The sequence below is a fragment of the Oncorhynchus kisutch genome, linkage group LG13 (assembly GCF_002021735.2).
Source record: "Oncorhynchus kisutch isolate 150728-3 linkage group LG13, Okis_V2, whole genome shotgun sequence".
Lineage (NCBI taxonomy): Eukaryota > Metazoa > Chordata > Actinopteri > Salmoniformes > Salmonidae > Oncorhynchus > Oncorhynchus kisutch.
Window position 1 is genome coordinate 58111563 of NC_034186.2, and position 21643 is coordinate 58133205.

A 21643-nucleotide genomic window follows, 5' to 3' on the forward strand; every position below is an offset into this window, starting at 1 on the left:
GCCAAGGGGCGGTCCATCAGCAAACTCCAGAAGAAACAAAATAGCCTAATCCATTATTATTAATTTAGCATTTATCTAACGAATGTATTATTTATTATATTATTTGTATATATATTTGCCTGCTCATTTGAGTGTTTTATTTTTTTTAAATATAGGCCTTTATACCTTTCGAAATAATACAGAACATTTTAAATAGTATTTTCAAGTTATGTACAGTTTATTTACAAACATTTTACAAACAATATTGTAAATCACACACATTATATTCAACAGAACAAGCATGGTCCCTCTTAGCTTTATTTTGTCAGCAATAAAAGAGGTAGATATGTTAGGGTATAAAAATAGATCCTCACAGTCAAAGTTAATGTTGAACATTGTTCAACAGCATGGGTGGTAAGCAGTGGTGTCATGCACCCATTATTTTAGAGGGGGCAAGAAGTACTTGAGGATGGAGGGGGGTTGTTAATCACTAACCATGTAATTAACATAAAGAGCATCAGTATTGGAGACAGCTGGGCTTACAGTTTCATTGAGCTCTTATTCTGCTGATGTTAATAAGAGGTAAGTCATACACTAAAATGAAATCAAATTGAAGGCTACTACAGAATTTGTTTATTCTGATTTTCAGGGGGTGCTGCACCCCTACTTTAGCACCCCTACTTCCCACAGCTATGGCTACTACTGTATCACTTGGTAATAAAAGTCTTACACCAAACATTGTCTAATGTTGCAGATAGAAATGCCATAAATAGAGCCAATGTGATTCATTTTCTGCATGTCTAAGAGGCATGTTTGTTCTACATAGCATATTTCTAGTGATGTAGCTGCTGGTACACTCCCCCTACTGCGACGCCCATGCTTCGCTGGACTCTGGCGATAATACTGGTGCCCCCTGGCCTTGCCAGGCTGACTCTGTACCCGTGGGTAAAATGTTCAGGCTGGCTAGGACCTCCTGTGCCGTCTTTCCCAGCATCCCCTGTACGTCGCAGACGAAGCGGTAGACGTAGCGCTTGCCCGTCGTTTTGTGGATAATGTTCTTGTGGTAGTAGTAGCGCAGGCCGCGGCTCAGCTTCTCATAGTTCATCTTGGGCTTGTTCTTACACTGACCCCAGCGCTTGGCCACCTGGATGAAACACAAAAGGGGTGGTTGTTAAAAAATAACCACAAACGCCTGATAGCATATTCCCACTGCTCAATCCTGTGCTGGTTTCCAACTCCTACTACGAGTGGTTAAAATCTCTCACAATCAGTAGAGAAACTCACCTCTGCTGGGTCGGACATCTTGAACTCCCAACCGTCTCCTGTCCAGCAGATGAAGGTACAACAGGCGGAGTCTAGAAGCAGCTCCAGTAAGAACTGCCACAATTGGATGGGCCCTGATCCTGAATAGAGAGAAAATACACATGAACAAATTCTGAATGGACTCTGGACTGGATACAAAAGTTGTTTATTTGCCTGCTACTCTTAAGATATATTATGAATTTGTTTATATTTAAAAGAAGACACAGTAATGACAGAGGCACATTCTAGAGCAAACACACAATCAGGCTCCAATATACACATACTACCCATGCTCACACACACACGTGTATAACAGTAGTAATGATAAGTCATGATAAGAGACTAGTCTTACCTGGATAAACTGACATTCCCATCACTTGTCCTCCTTCCCTCTCGGGTCTTTGGGAGTGTGCACTTTTGCGTTTGGCCACACGGGGGCAGTACAGCTCGGAGGGCTGCTGTGGTCTAGGGATTGAGGAACAAGATGGAGGGTGGTGAGGGGGCGGCAGGGATGCGCTATAGCTGGGAGAGGGGTAGTCCGGCCAGAAGGAGGTCTTCTGTGCTCCTGAGTCATACAGTTTTTCACCTGAGTGACACCTGAGGGTGTAGCTTTGCTCAGATTCATCTATGGAAGAGGAGGAAGAGTTAGACATTGTAAATATTATCCAAGTAATCATAGCCTATGGATTTCTCTGTGTGGTTATTTTTATAAGTTAAATAAACAAAGAAGAGTTGGTTATAACAAACAGCTTTAAAAAATGATATGAATTAGATATTACACAACCTACAAACAAAAACAGGCAATATGTTTTTAAACACAAATAGGTCTCATGGTCATGCATTGGTTGATACATTTTTTTGTTGCGTTATGTCTCAAAATGTGTGGTCTTTCTTACTGAGGTGGTCCAGGCTGACAGTGCTGGGGGTCCCTCTGTGACTCGTTCCTTTTCCAGGGAGGAAAGAGTTGCTGGTGCTGGCATCCTCCATGCCCGGGCTGAACTGTCCACTCTGGGCTGGGGAACACAGGGGCACAAGGCTGTGGTACGTCTGGGTGGAATCCTGGAACCCCGCTTGAGACTGGCCCAAAGTCAGCCCATCTAATAATGAATAGAGAGAAAAAAGGAATGAACAATCATCATCAATATTCATTCATTTCTAAAACTACAACAGGTGTTGATAATAGAATCATTCTCAAAATGATAGAAACATATGGATTGGAGAATAGGGGACTGACACTCACCACTTGGGTATGACGCCCAACAGTTAAACTCTGGGTATGAATCCAGGTTGAACAGGACAGAGTCACTTGAGGTTACTGAAAAAAAGAATGAAAGACGTCAAAAATAAAAACATGTGAGCAACACCGGAAGTTAGTCAACGGTCATTGACAGGCCGATCTAGTGATTCCCCCAGAATGCTTATCAGAGTGGTCTAATAAAGTGGTTGTTAAAGAGTCTCTGTAAGAGTCTTTGTAGGTGTACCTTTGTTGTCGTACGGACGTGGATTCTTCTGCAGCTCTCCATAACCCTCTGGATACTGTTGCTGCTGCCCTGGTCCTTTACTGTCTAATAGAAAAGACAGGTCTTCATCACTGTAGTCTGGAGGTCACGGAGATAGAAGAGAAGGATGGGGGTGAGTCATAAGGCGTGAAGATCTGAACAGAACTCAAAATGGAATAAAAATAGAGTTGATTTAGAATGTAATAGGTTATAATGCTACCCAAGGGGTTACAAGCGTATCTCTAAAGACTGTCCAACTGCTATTCTACAAGCAATAATATGTTATGGTCTACTACTAATACTCATCATTCTTATTTACGTTTAATAATAGTAATACTAATACTAATTAATATATCTATTCAACAACTATTCTGCAGCACCCAGAACAAATTCTCAACCATACCCATTTGAGTTGAATGGCGGGAGAAGGGGAAACAGAGGGAAAGAGGAGGAAAAGCCAGTGGAGGGAGTGTGACAGAGTAGTGATGAAGGGGGAGGAGAGGGGCTCTAAATCTGTTGGAGAAGGAAGTCTGGAGGAAAGGATTAGGGAAAGAGAGAGGGAGGGTCTTTAACCCGACCACCCCATCTCGGCTCTACCTCCCTCAGTCAGACTGACATTCCTACAAACAGTGCATGGACACACACACCAGCAACCCTTTTCCTGACGCAGCCCTCAGTTGGGTAGAAGAAGCAGATGTCAAGGTCTCATTTTGAGTTTCTGACAGGGCTGATGAGATACCAACTCTGCAAAAAAACATTTCCTTTGTCCTTCAAGTACCACACAGAGCTACAGGAAACATAGCTCAAAATCTTATCGTAGAAAAATGTGGATACTCCGAAAGTTAGTTTCAGAGTGTAAAATTATAACTATTAAAGTTGATGATTAATCCTAATTCTAGTGCCGTTGGTGGCAGTTATTTGGTTTGGGGTGTAGTTCAAACTGAACTGATACATTGATCCGTGTTCATCAATAAGTGATCCAACGAGAACATGACTTACCATATGATGCAAAGTCCAAACCAGCAGGGACTTCCTGTGTTCTGAAGTCTTCCATATGATATCCAGCTTGGTATATCTCCATCTGTGTGGAAAAAGTGGAATACATATGCCATGCCCATTTTATTGTAGAACATCTTTTTCATACAATTTTACAGCTTTGGTTGATATGTATAATCGAATGGTCTCTGAAAATGTAAATATATATTGCATTCTTAATCATTTTAAGTGTTCGTACAGGCTGCATACATGAACAAACTTAAAATCGCATGAGGCAAAATCCTACCTTTATTTTAGAGTCTCTTGTATCTATGTTTCTCTCGTTGGATTTCAGGATGGTATCCCAGTACATCTTTGACTGGAACAGTTGCTTCCACTTGGAGTTCAGAGTTACAATTGTGTAGTCTCCCTCTGCCCGGCCCAGTCCCGTTATAAAGCAGCGGAGCTTGGAGGGGCGTGCCTGCTCCCCGGCGCAAAGGAATGTGTCATCTTGCTTCGTGACTCCCCGTTCCCCTGTCCCAAAACACTGCGGTTTAACTGGCCGTGACGTCAGCCACGACTCACGAACACAGCTTTAGCAGCCGCACACACACACCCATTCACAAAAATGTATCATAAAATGGTCAATTGAGCGCCCAAAATCTAATTAACATTGCATGCCCATTTGGCTATCTTACTCCCGTGATAAATTGACAACCCATTCATGATCAGATAATGAATGGAGAGTTTATTAGTGTAATCCTAGATATATTATTTTATAGGAATACAACTTGATCTACAAATGATTTGATTTCAATTAGGCCAGTTTAAAAATAGCCTATGTATTGAGAAAATGTTTACCCCAATTAGGTCAATAGCGAATACCCAATAGGCTACACCAAAACGTATGTATGCCTATCAATAGGCTATTGACTTAGTCATGAAAAAAATCTATGGAAATCATAACCTTTTTCTATGCTTGGCAACGTCGACTATGCTCAAACCCATGCGAGACAGGGCGTGTGCAGATAGGGTGTTTTAAAAATCAGAACTTGCAAGTTGGTTATAATGAGGTGGGAGGCCATGAGCATATCTTTAGAAGCCATTCGACAGAACAATAGCCCGTAAACTACATGCTGAAGCTCTGAAATCACGGTGTGAGTGGCCTGAGCAGATAAGGCCGGCACAAGCGCCTTGTATAAACAAACACCGCAATTTTCCCCAGCAGAGAAAAAATACATCTGGAAAAGTGAGCTGCCAAGTCGTGTATGGTGTGGGAGACACGAGTCGTGATTGGGACCCCCCCCCCCCCCCCTTGTCTCCAGACAAGGACACATGGGGGTTCTAGTTACACAACCTCCTGGCCGGCCTAATGATGACGAGTCCATCATCAACTCAACTGATTTACCAACCGATTTCACAAAGCTGAACAATGCCAGAACCTCAATCACAATATATCATAGATGATCTTAATAAAAATAGGCCTAAACATTGTTCAGTGGACTGAAGGGACAGTTCAATTATTTTTCGTTATTTTCTTTCACAAATAAGGAAACTTTTACATGTATAAGACAGAAAATGCATAATACATCTAAATATACTAGTAGGCTATTAATGCTGTGCCTTGTTATCGGGCTTGGGTTCATCTCATCTAGGCTATTTCTTTGTTTTTTACCTAAAAGGCCAAAGAAAGTTTCGATTTTCTGAACACATTATGATGATAGACAAACGTAAGTAGCTTTGGGCTACTCCATTCGTGCCTTAAAGCCAGATTGAGGCATAAGCAATGTGTGATAGCTTTCCTGATAAACCCATTGAAATGGATAATTAAAGGCAAATCTTTTCTATGAAAATACAGAAACTCACATTTTCTACTGTCTAACTTTGCACGCTATTCATAAAACAATGTATTGTGAATTTGTTTAAAGTCATATTTTACATTCAACCTCAAGGAAGTGCATTGGGCCTTAGCCATATCTATAGTCTCCATCTATAGACCTACTTGCAGACTAAAAACGTAAAGGCCTTAAGATATGCACTTTCCTACATCGACGATAGATGGTTATTTGTAAGAGAACATTTAATGATCCGTTTGCTAAGGGGAACATGGTCTTACTTTGTAACCTACTTTGGAAGGAGAATCTTTTTATCACAGTGCGCAAATTTGCGGTCAGAGTTTTTTTTTACATCAATTGCAATTTCCGGAGTCATATTTAGAAAAACTACAGGAAGGCTCTACAATGTTCATCACCACTATGGTTATTAGGATGTGGCTATTCAAGTTTAGAATGTTGCAAGCAACATTTTGAATGACAAACGAATGTATTTATCTCGACAATGTCCAATAACAAATTAGAAATGGGCCTACATTCATTTGCTAATTACATGTTGCTTGAAACACACATGATGCAATGTGTTTGTGCACCTCAAAATGCATGATGCAATAAATACTTCTCAAAACGTTGCTGGACGATAACAACACTCCGAGCAAAGCCTACAGAAGCCCAACAGCTCTGCACCTTAATTGCTCTATGTCCAATCATCAGCCTGATCAACTTTTACGCAGTCAGATTAGGAAGATTGTCATCGTTGGTTTGTAGGCTAATCAGCAGTTTTCTGTGTGCAATGTTGTAAGAAATTAAAAAGGACTTCGTTTCACCAGTAGGGACCCAACCCTAATGCGTTGTTAGAGTGACTTCACTTCCCAATTTAGAGTGAGAGAGAGAAAAAAAGCTGCCATCCGGTTATGGACTAAGCAAGAATTGTTGCTGCAATGGTTTGCGCCAAAGGGTAAATGCGCGTGTGTATGGGTTGATGCGATTGAGTCAGGCTATCCAGACTAGTTATAACGTGTTTAAATGACTAAATGAGAATCAACGACTGAGTGACTGCTACAATGGACTGTACGATAAAGGTAGGCGATTGAACTGGTTTTAATGTCGCTTGTGAAAACGATACGCAGCCACCCACTGAGTCGGTTAGCACGTCTCTGCTGAGTGAGAGAGGCAAAGCGGTGATGCGAGGTCCCCACTCTTTCCTTCTTGTACAAAATTTCCTCTTCCTTCCCGTTCGTGGTTGTATGTCGGCTCTTTAATAACACAAGTAACCACTACATCTTTACACACCGATAAAAAACGAAATGGTGTCCAGCACTGCACGCGTAAAAAGGGGAGCGCAAAACTCGCGATTTTAATTGTTTCATTTAATCAGGTTTTATGCAGACGTTCCTGGTTTAAAAGCACATATGCTAGTCTAAAGAAAGTTAAAGGTAATTTAAAGAAGTGATGCACCTGTCACAATTTATGATAAAGACGACACCTTTGAGGCACATTACACAGCATATAAGCAATCTTGATCAGTACAAGTTTATTGGAGCGCGCTCGTGGCAGGTGTCTTGGCGCCATGGAATGTATTTGGAGTATAAGGCCACTTTCCATAGAGTTGGAGGATCGAAATCCATGAGATGACTGGTATTTCATATTTTACATTTCTTTCAACATTAAATCATCATTACCACAACATATGAATAACTGTTAGGATTATTTTATCCAATTAACAAAACTGGACTTGAGTAAATTATTATTCTTTAATCGAATTATTAAAATGGGGTAATGTAAAGACGATCTAAAGCTAAATTGGTGAGAATAACTAGGCTACAAGATGTAGCCTAACTGTTATTGGAATAGATCAAACATTGATTTATCGAATTGTTCTGAAACGCATTTTTCTCATGATGTGCGGTACAAACGCTGACCAAGACAACAGAACAGCACCAATTACAAATTTAACGCATTGAGGTATTCCTTGTTATAGCAATACTGATTATTATTTTCACAAAATAGGGTGAATTTAACCAAACAGTTAACGAATAGTTCGACCAAAAAAAATATGTAGAACCGGATGAAATAGCTTGTCCTATAAAACAACAAGGACCTTCAATTTTGAGGGGAAAAAATGCACTAAAACAACGAATGGATTTTCTGCCAAGGTTATACTTCTCACGATCAATTCAGTCTGTTTGCAGAACGAAACATATCAATTTAGAGGCTAATAACGAAACGAAATAGACGATTTAACAGGTTTTGAAATTGGTTGAAAAACCATGTTGATTATATTTTGAAGTAGCTAAGGCATTGGAATAAACCACTTACATTAAAATGTTATTAAACTTGATTAAATTGATTGAAATGTATATGTTTTGGACCAACAGCTTTAGCCTACTTTCACGCATTGCAGGTGTCCATCCTGTTTCTCGTCCACTGAAGTCAAATCACTTCCAGAAACGTATAACGAAATTATCATTACTTTTCTTCATACCCTACAGCTATTACATCATATAGGCCTAACGTACTTAGGCTATTATTTGGATATCCTGAGCGGGGGGGAAAATAGGCTACTTCTGGTTACTGAAAATGTATGTTATTACAGTGGCACAGTGAGCGTAATTTAGGAGCGCGCGCGCACACACACACTTTCAAAACTTAAATATGAAGGCCCATCTACTGAAACATGGATATTTACTAAAACATCCAGATAAAGTCAGTTGTTTTTGTCAAAGTTATTTAAAGAATATAGTGGCCTAAACTGCAAACAGGAGCGCTTGTCAGGTGTCGTTATCTGAACTCTGCAGGCTTCCTGTCTCAAACCTCTTTCCGCACACATTTCCGCTCCCTCCACACGAAAAAAAGGCAACAGAGCCTTTGCAAAACAGTATCAAGTCACTGGATGTGTCGAGGCAGTGCATTGTTTTACATGTGAATAAATGAACTCTGAATATAACCAAGGCGACCGCTCTCATATTCCATGTGTATCCTTTATTATTGTCAGCTACAGTACATGCTTTATGTTTATACTGTCTAAAAGCCATGTAAAAAAAAAGCCATATCAAAAGTTGTGAAAACCACATGTTTTTGCATGTTGAAGGAGCAGCTGCTGCAGGCCTTTGCAAAATCAGCTCAACACAACCTCTACTTCTGCTTTCTTGGCCTCTACACCATATTGAGGACAGAGTTGGTCACATGTTACATGGATCACCATAGTGAATTAGGGATCAACTGCATGCAATAAGCAAAACAAACAGTTTCTTGATATATGGCTCTGGTTTCAATAGGCAGATATTTATTCATTTCAATTGTGATAAACAATAGCATAATAAACTTTTTTTTAGATGTACACTTTTTATCCAGTAACTTTTTAAATAATAGACAATTTAATATTTAGCGGAGTCAATCTTCTTGTTTGGCAATGAACATTCCCCTTCGTAGACAAACTCTGCAATTTGAGGCCTCTGTAGAAAGGCACCATCAGCACAGATCAAAGCTAAAATAAATTCACAACATACAGTTGAAGTCGGAAGTTTACATACACCTTAGCCAAATACATTTAAACTCAGTTTCACAATTCCTGACAATTAATCAGAGTAAAAATTCCTTGTTTTAGGTCAGTTAGGATCACCACTTTATTTTCAGAATAATAGTAGACAGAATTATTTATTTTAGCTTTTATTTCTTTCATCACATTCCCAGGGGGTCAGAAGTTTACATGCTACCAAATACGAATTGAGTGTATTGCCTTTAAATTGTTTAACTTGGGTCAAACATTTCAGGTAGCCTTCCACATGCTTCCCACAATAAGTTGGGTGAATTTTGGCCCATTCCTCCTGACAGAGCTGGTGTAACTCAGGTTTGTAGGCCTCCTTGCTCGCACATGCTTTTTAAGTTCTGGATTGAGGTCAGGGCTTTGGGATGGCCACTCCAATACCTTGATTTTGTTGTCCTTAATCCATTTTGCCACAACTTTGGAAGTATGCTTGGGGTCATTGTCCATTTGGAAGACCAATTTGCGACCAAGCCTTAACTTCCTGACTGATGTCTTGAGATGTTGCTTCAATATATCCACATAATGTTCCTTCTGCATGATGTACACCAGTCCCTCCTGCAGCAAAGCACCCCCACAACATGATGCTGCCACCCCCGTGCTTCACGGTTGGGATGGTCTTCTTCGGCTTGCAAACCTCCCCCTTTTTCCTCCAAACATAACGATGGTCATTATGGCCAAACAGTTCTAATTTTGTTTCATCAGACCAGAGGACATTTCTCCAAAAAGTATGATCTTTGTCCCCATGTGCAGTTGCAAACCGTAGTCTGGCTTTTTTATGGCGGTTTTGGAGCTGTGGCTTCTTCCTTGCTGAGCGGCCTTTCAGGTTAAGTCAATATAGGACTTGTTTTACTGTGGATATAGATATATATCTATATATGGATATAGATACTTTTGTTTCCTCCAGCATCTTCACAAGGTCCTTTGCTGTTGTTCTGGGATCGATTTGCACTTTTTGCACCAAAGTGCAGTCATCTCTAGGAGACAGAACGCGTCTCCTTCCTGAGCGGTATGATGGCTGCGTGGTCCCATGATGTTTATGTAACGGATGTGAAACGGCTAGCTTAGTTAGCGATGGTGCACGCTAAATAGCGTTTCAATCGGTGACGTCACTTGCTCTGAGACCTTGAAGTAGTAGTTCCCCTTGCACTGCAAGGGCCGCGGCTTTTGTGGAGCGATGGGTAACGATGCTTCGTGGGTGACTGTTGTTGATGTGTGCAGAGGGTCTCTGGTTCGCGCCCGGGTATGGGTGAGGGGACGGTGTAAAGTTATACTGTTACATTGATGCTGTTGACCCGGATCACTGGTTGCTGCGGAAAAGGAGGTCAAAAGGGGGGTGAGTGTAACGGATGTGAAACGGCTAGCTTAGTTAGCGGTGGTGCGCGCTAAATAGCGTTTCAATCAGTGACGTCACTTGCTCTGAGACCTTGAAGTAGTAGTTCCCCTTGCTCTGCAAGGGCCGTGGCTTTTGTGGAGCGATGGGTAACGATGCTTCGTGAGTGACTGTTGTTGATGTGTGCAGAGGGTCCCTGGTTCGTGCCCGGGTATGGGCGAGGGGACGGTCTAAAGTTATACTGTTACATTTATACTTGTGTACTATTGTTTGTACAGATGAATGTGGTACCTTCAGGCATTTGGAAATTGCACCCAAGGATGAACGACTTGTGGAGATCTACAATTTATTTTCCTAGGTCTTGGCTGATTTCTTTTGATTTTCCCATGATGTCAAGCAAAGAGGCACTGAGTTTGAAGGTAGGCCTTGAACTACATCCACAGGTACACCTCCAATTGACTCAAATAATGTCAATTAGACTATCAGAAGCTTCTAAAGCCATGACAACATTTTCCAAGCTGTTTAAAGGCACAGTCAACTTAGTATATGTAAACTTCTGACCCACTGGAATTGTGATACAGTGAATTATAAGTGAAATAATCTGTCTGTAAACAATTGTTGGAAGAATTACTTGTGTCATGCACAAAGTAGATGCCCTAACCGACTTGCCAAAAACTATAGTTTGTTAACAAGAAATTTGTGGAGTGGTTGAAAAATGAGTTTTAATGACTCCAATCTAAGTGTATGTAAACTCCCGACTTCAACTGTAAATCAACTTCAGCAACGATATGGAACAAAAGTTAATCTAACCATGATATTTAAGCATATAGACTGCAATGCATTTGGTTTAGACTAGTAATCAGTCTCCCTTGTGAATCAAGGATATATCTAGGAACTAAGAGAGAGCAGGTGGGAAGCAAGTAAATGTTTGTTTGCTTTTGCACTGCGTTTGAGTTCCAGTAGAGGTTATTAAGCTAGAGCTCTGTTGTGAGTGCGCGGGTGTTTCACAACAGTTGGTAGTACATGGTTGTGGTACAAGGATGTGTCACTATTGGTGAACTGTGTGAGCACCACCCTTTGCGGCTGATTCATAAGATGATTATCTGATGTGCTGCTAACCATCAACCATTAAGCAGATGAACCTGAGACAACAGACTTCTAACTTACAGTCCGACATGTTCTTCCTGTGTATGGTTTAGTTGGCTTTTGTATTTTGTTGAACCTTTTTATGGCAGCATCTAGTATTAGCCTTAGGTGGGCCTAGAACATTCAGTACAAACCTTTCAATAGATTAAAAAAATGGCCTAAGTGTGATAACACACAAATATGCTGAAAATAAAGATTTGAATTTTGACAGCAGAACTGACAGGAAATTGATCATGTGCGTTTGTACTGTGTATGCTTGTACTTGGACAGCAGAACTGACAGGACTTCAAAATGTGTATTTGTAGTGTGTATGCTATATGTGTGTGCAGACAAAATTGTTTTCGAAACTATTTTGTGTTCCTCAGCAACAGGGCCCAGCTTCTACGAAACTCATTGAACAGGAAGTCAGTTGTGGCATTGGCGGTCAGGCCACATTCGGTATATTTGTGTCAGTTTGCAAGTATAGAGGGAGAGGGAGGGGGGGGGGAGAAAGAGCAGGTGTATGAGCTTGTGGCTGTGAATGCACAAACACGCCATTGAAACAATGAATGAACTTAATGAAAGATAAGAAGTTGAACAATTGATCAAATCACTCCAATGCATAACATTACAATATGAGAATGGCGCTCATGACCCTTTCCATGAATCGTTGCTGCTCAGCCTCAACCTCTTCTCAGCTCAGCCCTTAGTTTCACTTCTGCTGTCAGGGCCTCTGCACAACATGAGAGGAGGAGGGAGACAGACAGGGAGAAGAAAGAGAGTCGAAGAGAGAGCGAGAGGAAAGAGACAGAAAGAGAGGAGAGAGAGGGTAACGGTCAGGGAGGAAAGTGTGGTGGATCTGTGATGTGTTGTTCCTCTACCACTGAAAACAAACGTATCACGTGTGCTAACATTTCAGTATCAGTACTGAAATAATATTATGTCTGTTTGATATATTAATGTAATTTATTTAAGCTGCAATGTTGCTTTGGCTAACAGTCCTGTCACTGTTAGCCTGAAGAAGGAGATGCCACTAAATGTGTACCATGCATAAAACACTTTACCCTGCTCAGGTAACACAATGGAAGAGCGGGACTTTGAACTTCAATCAAGGCTGTGTATTCTTGCTGTCCGACGTACCCAATCCTCCCCTACCTTCATCAAACCTAGGTTGTTTACCAGCTTTAAATGAGCCACATCTTTACACTGTGGCCCCCCTCTGTTTCCTTTCCCTTGGCCTGTGCCAAAAGGTTTCTCTGCACATGGGGGCCAGATTTCCTGTGGGCCACCAAAAAAGCCCGGCACTGACGTACGAGCCGCAAAGACAATAGTGAAGTCCTCTAAACACACACGCACTTACTCCCACTTAGACCTACACATATATACTTACCCACACTAAGACTCAAAAACAAGGCCTATCCTTACCCACTGTATAGACACAACACGCCCTCGCAGACACACACACACACACACACACACACACACACACACACACACACACACACACACACACACACACACACACACACACACACACACACACAGACACACACAGACACACACACTCACACAGAAGAGTGCCATCTTGAAGAATGGTTTGGAGTTTGGGGGCCTTTGTCAGCGTTAAACACAGGAAGCAGCACAAAGAAAGCGTCTCAAATCTTGATCTGACTCCACCAAGCTCCCTCCCATCACCCGAATCCCAACGAATTAAAACTGTGACAAAGATCACAGAAGCTCTCATTTCTCAAAACGTCGACAGCATGTAACTGCAATCAAACATTATGGTACAACTACATTTATCAAATAAAGACAGTGATTTATAAGCTTCATGCCACAATCTCCTATTTTCCAAGTAATGTTCCTCAAGTCACCAATCACAAATTCTAAAGACATCTGGACTATGACAAAGTTAGAAACAGGAGTTAATAAATCCTTCATCAATAGAACAAGACTCATTAGGGTGTGGAATCTCATCATGCATGTTCCATTCAACCTAGTGTGGAAAAACCTCACAGAGGTGTGGGCAGTTTCCTGGATACCGTCACTACATGACTAGTTGTGGCCCATACTTACCGTAACCGCTGACTCCACTGTTTGTCCATGCCGGCAGGAAGCACTGTCCGTGGTGAGCGAGGACCAGTCCATTTTCGAGTCGCCCTTCCCTGCCGCCACGACCATGCACATGAAGGGCGAGATGACGTCACCGGGAAGCTTCAGCCAGGCCTCCGAAGAGAGCCAAGAACCCACCGAGCCGGAGTGGGCCGGCCCAGGAGCACAGAACCCTGGGAAGAGAGGAGAGCACATCAACGGAACCAGGTGAAGGAGGGCGCATCAGTATTAGCAGTCTTTGAGAGAAGTTATACTACTTATTTAGTGTTATATTTACCACATTCCCACTTATTTAGTGTTATATTTGCCACATTCCCACTCATTCAGTGTCATATTTACCACATTCCCACTTATTTAGTGTTATATTTTTTACATTCAAGAGAGTTGACCATCACCATAATAAATACTGCAACAGGATCACACAAAATCATACGAGAATATTACTCATCTCCCTACTCTCTCCCTCTCTCGACAGTCGTGAGTCCCCTGTGGACTGCAGTGTGACCAAACGCTCCCGACACATGAGCAGCAACGATGGGGGTCAGCTGGCCTACCAGGCCTCATACCCTGAGCCCCGCGCCAGCCCCCAGACCGCCACCCCGCCCAACAGCGCCACAGAGGAGAAGAGAGTCATAGTGCCCGCAGGTGAGGTGCCAACACACTCAGCGGAGGGGTGACCAGATCCTGTGGCACAAAAAGGATCTGCGAAGAGAATAGGCTGGGATGGTGTTCCCATCATATTGCCTTCACCTGTTAAATGATCTTCCATCATTTGTGAGTTAGCCATTAAGAGCAGATTTTAGGAATGGAATCCAGCCAATGAGTCATTGTTGGGAGATTCCAACTCAGATGATATTCCAAACATTAGACATCATTAGGTGTATTACATCCTTACAATTAATAGACAAGACTACAAGGTTTGATTCTTACCCTGAGTCACACAGGCCAAGTTATTCTAGTGGCGATGATAATACACGGATATTACATCACAGCTGTGTTAAACAAGGACAATGAAGACCCTAGGGCTGCCCCCCCCCCCCCCATTGTATACATTTTGGAAATCTGTTAAAAAGTATTCCCTCACATAATATAAGTGATAAGTCATCATATAAAAATGTAAGCAAGGTTTTTTAATCAAATATATCTGTTTGGGCATCTTGCGGTCAATTTGCAGTCTACAAATGATTTGTAATTATGTTCCAGCCCCCTGACCATCCGCTCAAGAAAAAAAAAGTTGATGATCCCTGCCCTAGGGTAGTGTTTCCCATAATCTGGGCCAGGACCCACTTCCGGGGACACTGGATAAAAACGTTTTCAGTGTAAACTTAAACGACTAAAACCAAATAGAAAGTATGCAGAAAATATAAAGGACCTATTTATTTTTCAATAGCAGCCTATAGTCTTTGAAAATTAACAATCATCTGAATAAAAGCTAGACCATCAGCCCCCATTGATTTTGTAATGTTTGAGCATAAGAACACAGCATTAGCCATGTAAAAATGCATAGAATTGTAGGAAATGTAGATTAGCTTTGAAACTGCAACATTTTCTCTCCGCTGCTAAGATAATATGTTTTACTTATTATTTGGTTTGTGTCACTGCTCACCCCTTTTGGTGGGTTGTGACTCAAAAGACACCTCAATTGGTGGGTCACAAAGCAAAACAGTTTGGGAACCCCTGCCCTAGGGTACAGACAGAGGCTAGGTGTCTCCAAACTACTGTCTGATATTTTGGGGTATTCATGAGGTCCATACGTAATCTTTGGGCTCTTACTGTACATTTTAAAATACCTTTAGTTTCATTTGAGAAGAAAACAAAAGAGTAACTCCTCAACTTTATGAGATGCTGGGTCTGTGTGAGTTACAACAACCTCCTGTTACCCCGTCTTACCGATCTCTCTTCCTTCTCCTCTTCCTCCTGGTCCCAGACCCTGAGGTGTGGACCCAGGACCATGTGCGTCAGTGGCTGGACTGGGCCATCAAGGAGTACAGCCTGGAGGAGGTGGACATCATGCACTTCCACACACTGGAGGGCAAGGCACTCTGCAAGATGACCAAGGAGGATATGATGCGCCTCACATCCGCCTACAACACAGACATCCTGCTCGGCCACCTCAATTACCTCCGGCAGAGTAAGGGTTACGGCCTGGGACTCGTAGAAAGTTTTCATTAGACTATTTTCATACTCCACGAGGACATAAGTGATCTATGTATCCATTTTGTAACCTTCTTTGAATCTCTTTTTAGGCAGCCCTACTTTCTCCTACCCCATAACTCCAACCAACAACACACAGCAACAACCCAGACTACAGGTTAAATCAGGTAAGACAATTAACTTCACAACTCATTACCAACGACATAGTGACTTAGTGCAAAATCCTTAAACTGCATGTATAAAGAACCTGGAGCTTAGCAAGCATTGAGATAAACTGCCTTAAAATGAGAAGGGGACTAAAATGGAGGGGTTTTGTGGCATCTATTCAAACCTCTCTCAGAGGCAGATCAAATACTTCACTCATTTAATGGATTCAAAATGAAGTTTTGAGTTGCCATTTCAGATTATATAGTTTAGAGTGCTTTAACGTTTCCCTGAGTTGATGACTCCACGACTCAACAGTCAGTTTCAGACAGGAAACAGCTGCACCAGCAGAGGAAAATGGGGGAGTATGGGCCCCACTTTGGGACACAATTGACAATCTAATGGCAGCAGAGGTGGCCCGGAAGAAAAGAACACTCACCCCAAGGAATACTGGACCATCTTCAGCTCTCCTTTGTCTGTTTTCTTCTGGCTGCTTCAAATCACTTTTTTTGAGGCTCCATTTATGGGCTTCCTTCCATAGACTGTAAAAAAAATATGGACGAAGCCATCGATGACGAAATCCCATTGTCTCCTATAGGAATGCTCAATGGCGCAGTTGATGATCAGGAAGTATCATTTCAGTGTCACCATCTTGCTACATGGAGGAATTTTTGAAAACAATGCATGTGCAGTTTGAGCTACTCTGGGAAGTGACCATGCATCCCACTGATGGCTTGCTTCTGAAGCTAAGCAGAGTTGGTCCTGGTCAGTCCCTGGATGGGAGACCAGATGCTGCTTGAAGTGGTGTTGGAGGGCCAGTAGGAGGCACTCTTTCCTCTGGTCTAAAAAAATATCCCAATTCTCCAGGGCAGTGTTTGGGGACATTTCCCAGTGTAGGGTGCTGTCTTTTGGATGAGACATTGAAACGGGTGTCCTGACTCTCTGTGGTCACTAAAGATCCCATGGCACTTACAAAAGAGTAGGGGTGTTAACCCCGGCGTCCTGGCTAAATTCCCAATCTGGCCTTCATACCATCATGGCCACCTAATCATCCCCAGCTTACAATTGGCTCATTCATCCCCCCTCCTTTCCCCTGTAACTATTCCCCAGGTTGTTTCTGAAAATGAGAATGTGTTCTCAGTCAATTTACCTGGTAAAATAAAAGTTGCAGGCTAGCTGTGTTGACCCCTCTCATGTAGTATTTCAAGTTGAAGGCCCTCTGGGGTACCACAGGCTAACATTAGCAACTAAATGATCCTTATAACTTCGGCTGTCGAAGTAATCAGACATGCATCTGGTGAAATAGAAGCAATTATTGATACCACGATTCTGTTGGGGGAAAAATGCTTCCTTCCTTCTATGGCTGCTGGGTAAATCCATTTGAATTCAATCACTTTTTGACAGCCCCCCTTTTGATTTGAATGAAACATTCCATACACATTTGCACATTGTATATAAGTGCCCAGAAAGTTACTTTTTGGACCCAAATGCAAAAACATTCAAGAGATAAAGGTGCTCAAAGTTGATCTATTTTGCATACCCCACCATACCATGAGACAGCCATGTCTTAATCAATGGAACAGATAAACGGTTGAGATTGCTCTCATTTAAAAGCTTACAAATAGTGTTGTCAAACTATTTGATACTTTCTTGAAAATAAAATATAATTCAACCTTAAACATAAATTATCAAAAAAAGCTGAAACTCCAATTTGTTTCATGTTGAAATATATGTCCATTCTATTTCTACGATTGAAATGACACCCACCCTTGTATTAAAGAGCATGTTATGTCTCAACCAATGGCAGGCACAACACAAAAACCTAAGATTATGTAAAGTAGGGTCTAAACTACAAGATATGCATATATGAAGAAAATAAGAGTTTGCGCGTTTTTAGATAATTAACGTTGAAGGTAAAAAAGTTCATCATTATTTTTAAAACATTTTTATAATTTATTTGAAAACATTTTTAAAAACCTTTTTATAAGCTCTTAACTGATATCATACTCTCAACTGTTTATCTTTTCCAGAGATGAAGACACGGATGTCTCATGGTAGGATGGTGTATGCAAAATGGGTCAACTTTGAGCACCTTTATCTCCTAAATGTTTTGGAATTCAGGTCCAAAAAGTTACATTCTGACTACTTCTTCCATGTACAAAAATGTTATGGAAAGTTTTGTTTAAATCAGAAGGGAAGCTGTCAAAAAGTGATGGATTTACCCTGCTACCCTGTCTGTCCTCTATGCTTAAAAGCCCTCTTTGAACTTTCTTCCTGTGGATGCCTCGTCTCACCCTCCGTTCTTTTCGAGCAGAGAACAGTTATGAGGAGATAGGCAGAAGGAACAGCTGGCCATCGAACCCCATGCCACCTCCAGTACCCAAAGGTATAATAACCGACATCACATCTCATCCTCAGTGCTTTACATTTATTGTGAGCACTAAGGCAGATTGATACTAATAGTTGTATCAAGATATTAGTTCTAAAAAGTATTACTACAGTGTTTCACAGTGGAGAGAGTGAATTCATTAAGTCAAGCATTTTGTAGTTCAAGATGGAATAGGACTGATAGAGCAAATTAAGACTAAACAGAGGAATTTTGTTGACATGTTTGCATTATGCTGATAAATACATCATGTTGTTTATGATTTAGGTTCTCCCATGGAGCACCAACACAGCACCAGAGTCACAGAGCCTCCACCGAGAAGTGTGCAAGGTGTGCATCTGTACTGCTTTCTTGTTTCCTGATCCTAGTTTGTTGAAACACTGGTATAACCTTTGTATCATAGTCAAGCCAACAATGTCTAAATAAAACAATCTAACTTTTCAAACCCTTAATTTCCTTGCAGACCCATACCAAGCATTAGGTCCCATCAGCAGTCGTCTAGCCAACCCAGGTGAGAGCATATCCCATAATGCACCATGTTAAACTGGTGAACCAAAAAGGTGGTGACAAATGTGGCCTTTACACTGTCTGCTTTGGTGTCATGAACTGTCACACTCCAAAAGAGATTGAATAGGAGAAAAGAGGAGGGCCGAGGTATTCCTTAAAGAGAGAGAATGAATGGTCATACATTCCCTGTCTGGGATGGCACATTGACAAAAACCTCCACCGAGATGAAAGCATTATACATTCACCCTCAGCGAAACTAGGCTGAAATAATTGAATTATTGTCTCCCGTTGACCAGAATGACCCTGTTTGACAGAATTAATTCTGTATCTCCTCACAGAAGGGCAGGCCCTCCACTCCAAGAACCGAACAAGCAAACACAGTTCATACAGGCTGCCTGACCCCAGCGCTCACAGGCCTGTGGGTAGGTTTCTGCCTGGTCCACCCACCTTCTCTCTCTCTCCATGACACACAGTGAAAAAGGTCACATTTGCAGGAGTAGTTCAAACTTCAAAGTATATTTAGAATCCTGGTGTTCTCTTATACAAGTTATATTCTCAGACACAAAGACACCCATCGGGACATTGATATGACATGACAGATGTTTTAATAGCAAAATAGTCCACGAGAAGGAGACATCAATGGTGCATGAATGAAACTGCATGTGAATGATTTAAATTGTATTTTCGTGTCAAAATGACAGTTGGCAATCCATCCCTTACAGGATTAATTGACACAAACAAAAATGACAATGATTCACAGTGAAAATTCTTCCGGTGTTCTGTGCAGTGCAAATCGCATAAAGAATGAAATGGAAATCAATACATAATAGTAGATAAGTATATTCAAGCAAAAAACATCTTAAAAATCTATACAAATACAGAAAAATGTAAATGTGTATATGGATAAAACTACACTAATCTACAAACAATCCTACTCTTAAGAGAAGCATTTCACAAACAGATCTTGCTCACTTTAACAGAACCCAGCCCTTTGATGCATCCATTCCCCTCACCCCCCGTCCTGTTTCTCTTCCTAGGCTCTGGACAGATCCAGCTTTGGCAGTTCCTGCTGGAGCTGCTGTCGGACAGCAACAACTCCAGCATCATCACCTGGGAGGGCACCAATGGCGAGTTCAAGATGACCGACCCGGACGAGGTGGCCAAGCGTTGGGGCGAGCGCAAGAGCAAGCCCAACATGAACTACGACAAGCTGAGCCGCGCCCTGCGCTACTATTACGACAAGAACATCATGACCAAGGTGCACGGCAAGCGCTACGCCTACAAGTTTGACTTCCAGGGCATCTCACAGGCCCACCAGGGCCACGGCGGAGAGGGGGGCATTGTTAAGTATCAGACTGAGGTATCTTATGCCCAGCCCTACCACAGCCACCAGCCAAAAATGAACTTCATGAACACACATGCTGCCCCTATGCCCGTGTCCCCTGGGAACTTTTTCGGGCCGCCTACAACTTACTGGAACTCAACAACCAGCCCAATGTATCCGGGGTCTCCCATGCCAAGGCACCCGGGGACTCACTCCCACCTGAGCTCATACTATTGAGGCCTGGGTGTCTTGCACTAGACTGGATGGGCTGGCAGAGCTTTCTGAAACAGACATATCCAAGATACCATCCACAATGTATCTAGTCTTTAATGTCTAAATTACATTGTAACGCTATTCGATGTTCATTTCCTGTGATTCAGTTTTTTGAAAAACCAAGTTTTTCAATTATGTAAGTATTTTGTTTAATATGTAATTGAGGTCATTGAAGGATTTAAAGGGAGAGTCACAGTGTGGGAAGTGGTAAAACTGTTGAGGTCTTTATCTCAATTACTATATTCATTAAATCTAACATTTGTAAAAGTATAATTGTACAGAATGTTTCATACAATTGTAGCAATAAAACATTTACCCCTGTAGTAATGCTAATAAAAGGAACTTGTATATTTGAGTTGGTCTCCTCTCGTTTCTTCAAACCATTGATCATTTTAAATTACAAAAATATTAACAAGATGGTGTATCAGAATAAAAATAAAAATAAATTATTGCCAAGATGAATTATCAACATGAATATCAGGCAATGACCACAGTTGCTGTCTATTTGTCCACACCAAAGAACTCTGCGAATGTCCTGTGTGCTTCAGAGACCTGCTCCACTTCCACGACAGAAAATCCCTTCACAGGCCTCCCTTTAAGTCTCTCCACCTGCCTCACACCTAACTGCCCCTCCACCACGGTCTCAGGCTGTGAGGTTGTCATCACCTCCTGGGTCAGAGCGGGCTTTGTGTTGTACTCAACTGACCACAACTTGCTGGTGACCATCTTGGTGGTGGCTAGAGTACACAGAGCGAGTTAGATGCTAAACTTCCTCACCAACACAGACTGAATAAATGCATACTTATTGATAGGCTAAGCTTTGTGCATAAATGTTTGAAAATGGCTTTCCAAATAAAACATGTTCATATCATGAGGCCACCTGTACAAGCGTAAAAAAAAGTACTCTTAACCAAAACAACCTCAAAACCAACAGTAAGCAAACGCAAAGATACACTTGTAGGTACGGTAGTCACCAGAGGGGACAGCAGAGCTACATGTGGACTCACAACAGGAGCAGACTGAAGAAGCTCCATACAGCTCCTTCCATCTGATTGGACGGGACCAAGATGTGTCAGAGCAACATGAGTCTTTTCTCTATTATTCATGGTTTTCTATCATCTTTTGCAGGGCCTATATGGATAAAGTATCAGACA

General features: G+C 41.7%; 2 protein-coding genes across 21 annotated transcripts; one reads left to right on the forward strand and one right to left on the reverse strand.

Annotated features, from left to right (window-relative positions):
- Positions 1-193: 193 nt before the first annotated feature.
- LOC109902105 (protein C-ets-2-like) lies at positions 194-8194 on the reverse strand. Its single transcript, XM_020498188.2, has 9 exons — positions 7977-8194; positions 4063-4289; positions 3780-3861; positions 2763-2879; positions 2522-2596; positions 2178-2378; positions 1634-1906; positions 1264-1382; positions 194-1123 (listed from the first exon to the last, which is right to left on the reverse strand). Exons 1-9 carry the CDS (start codon positions 7984-7986, stop codon positions 842-844), a joined length of 1386 nt encoding a protein of 461 aa, XP_020353777.1. The 5' UTR covers positions 7987-8194; the 3' UTR covers positions 194-841.
- LOC109902104 (retroviral integration site protein Fli-1 homolog) lies at positions 6460-20844 on the forward strand. Of its 20 annotated transcripts, none has more exons than XM_020498186.2 (11): positions 6470-6545; positions 13703-13908; positions 14177-14346; positions 15629-15832; positions 15948-16022; positions 18030-18053; positions 18314-18385; positions 18653-18715; positions 18849-18896; positions 19231-19314; positions 19930-20839. In XM_020498186.2, the coding sequence occupies exons 2-11, from the start codon at positions 13769-13771 to the stop codon at positions 20451-20453; spliced, it is 1404 nt and encodes a 467-aa protein (XP_020353775.1). In that variant the 5' UTR covers positions 6470-6545; positions 13703-13768; the 3' UTR covers positions 20454-20839. The 20 variants fall into 20 exon arrangements, with proteins under 20 accessions (XP_020353776.1, XP_031642528.1, XP_031642531.1 ...); XM_020498180.2 differs by having other exon boundaries at positions 6481-6669; XM_020498183.2 differs by lacking the exon at positions 6470-6545 and adding an exon at positions 6828-7225.
- Positions 20845-21643: the final 799 nt, after the last annotated feature.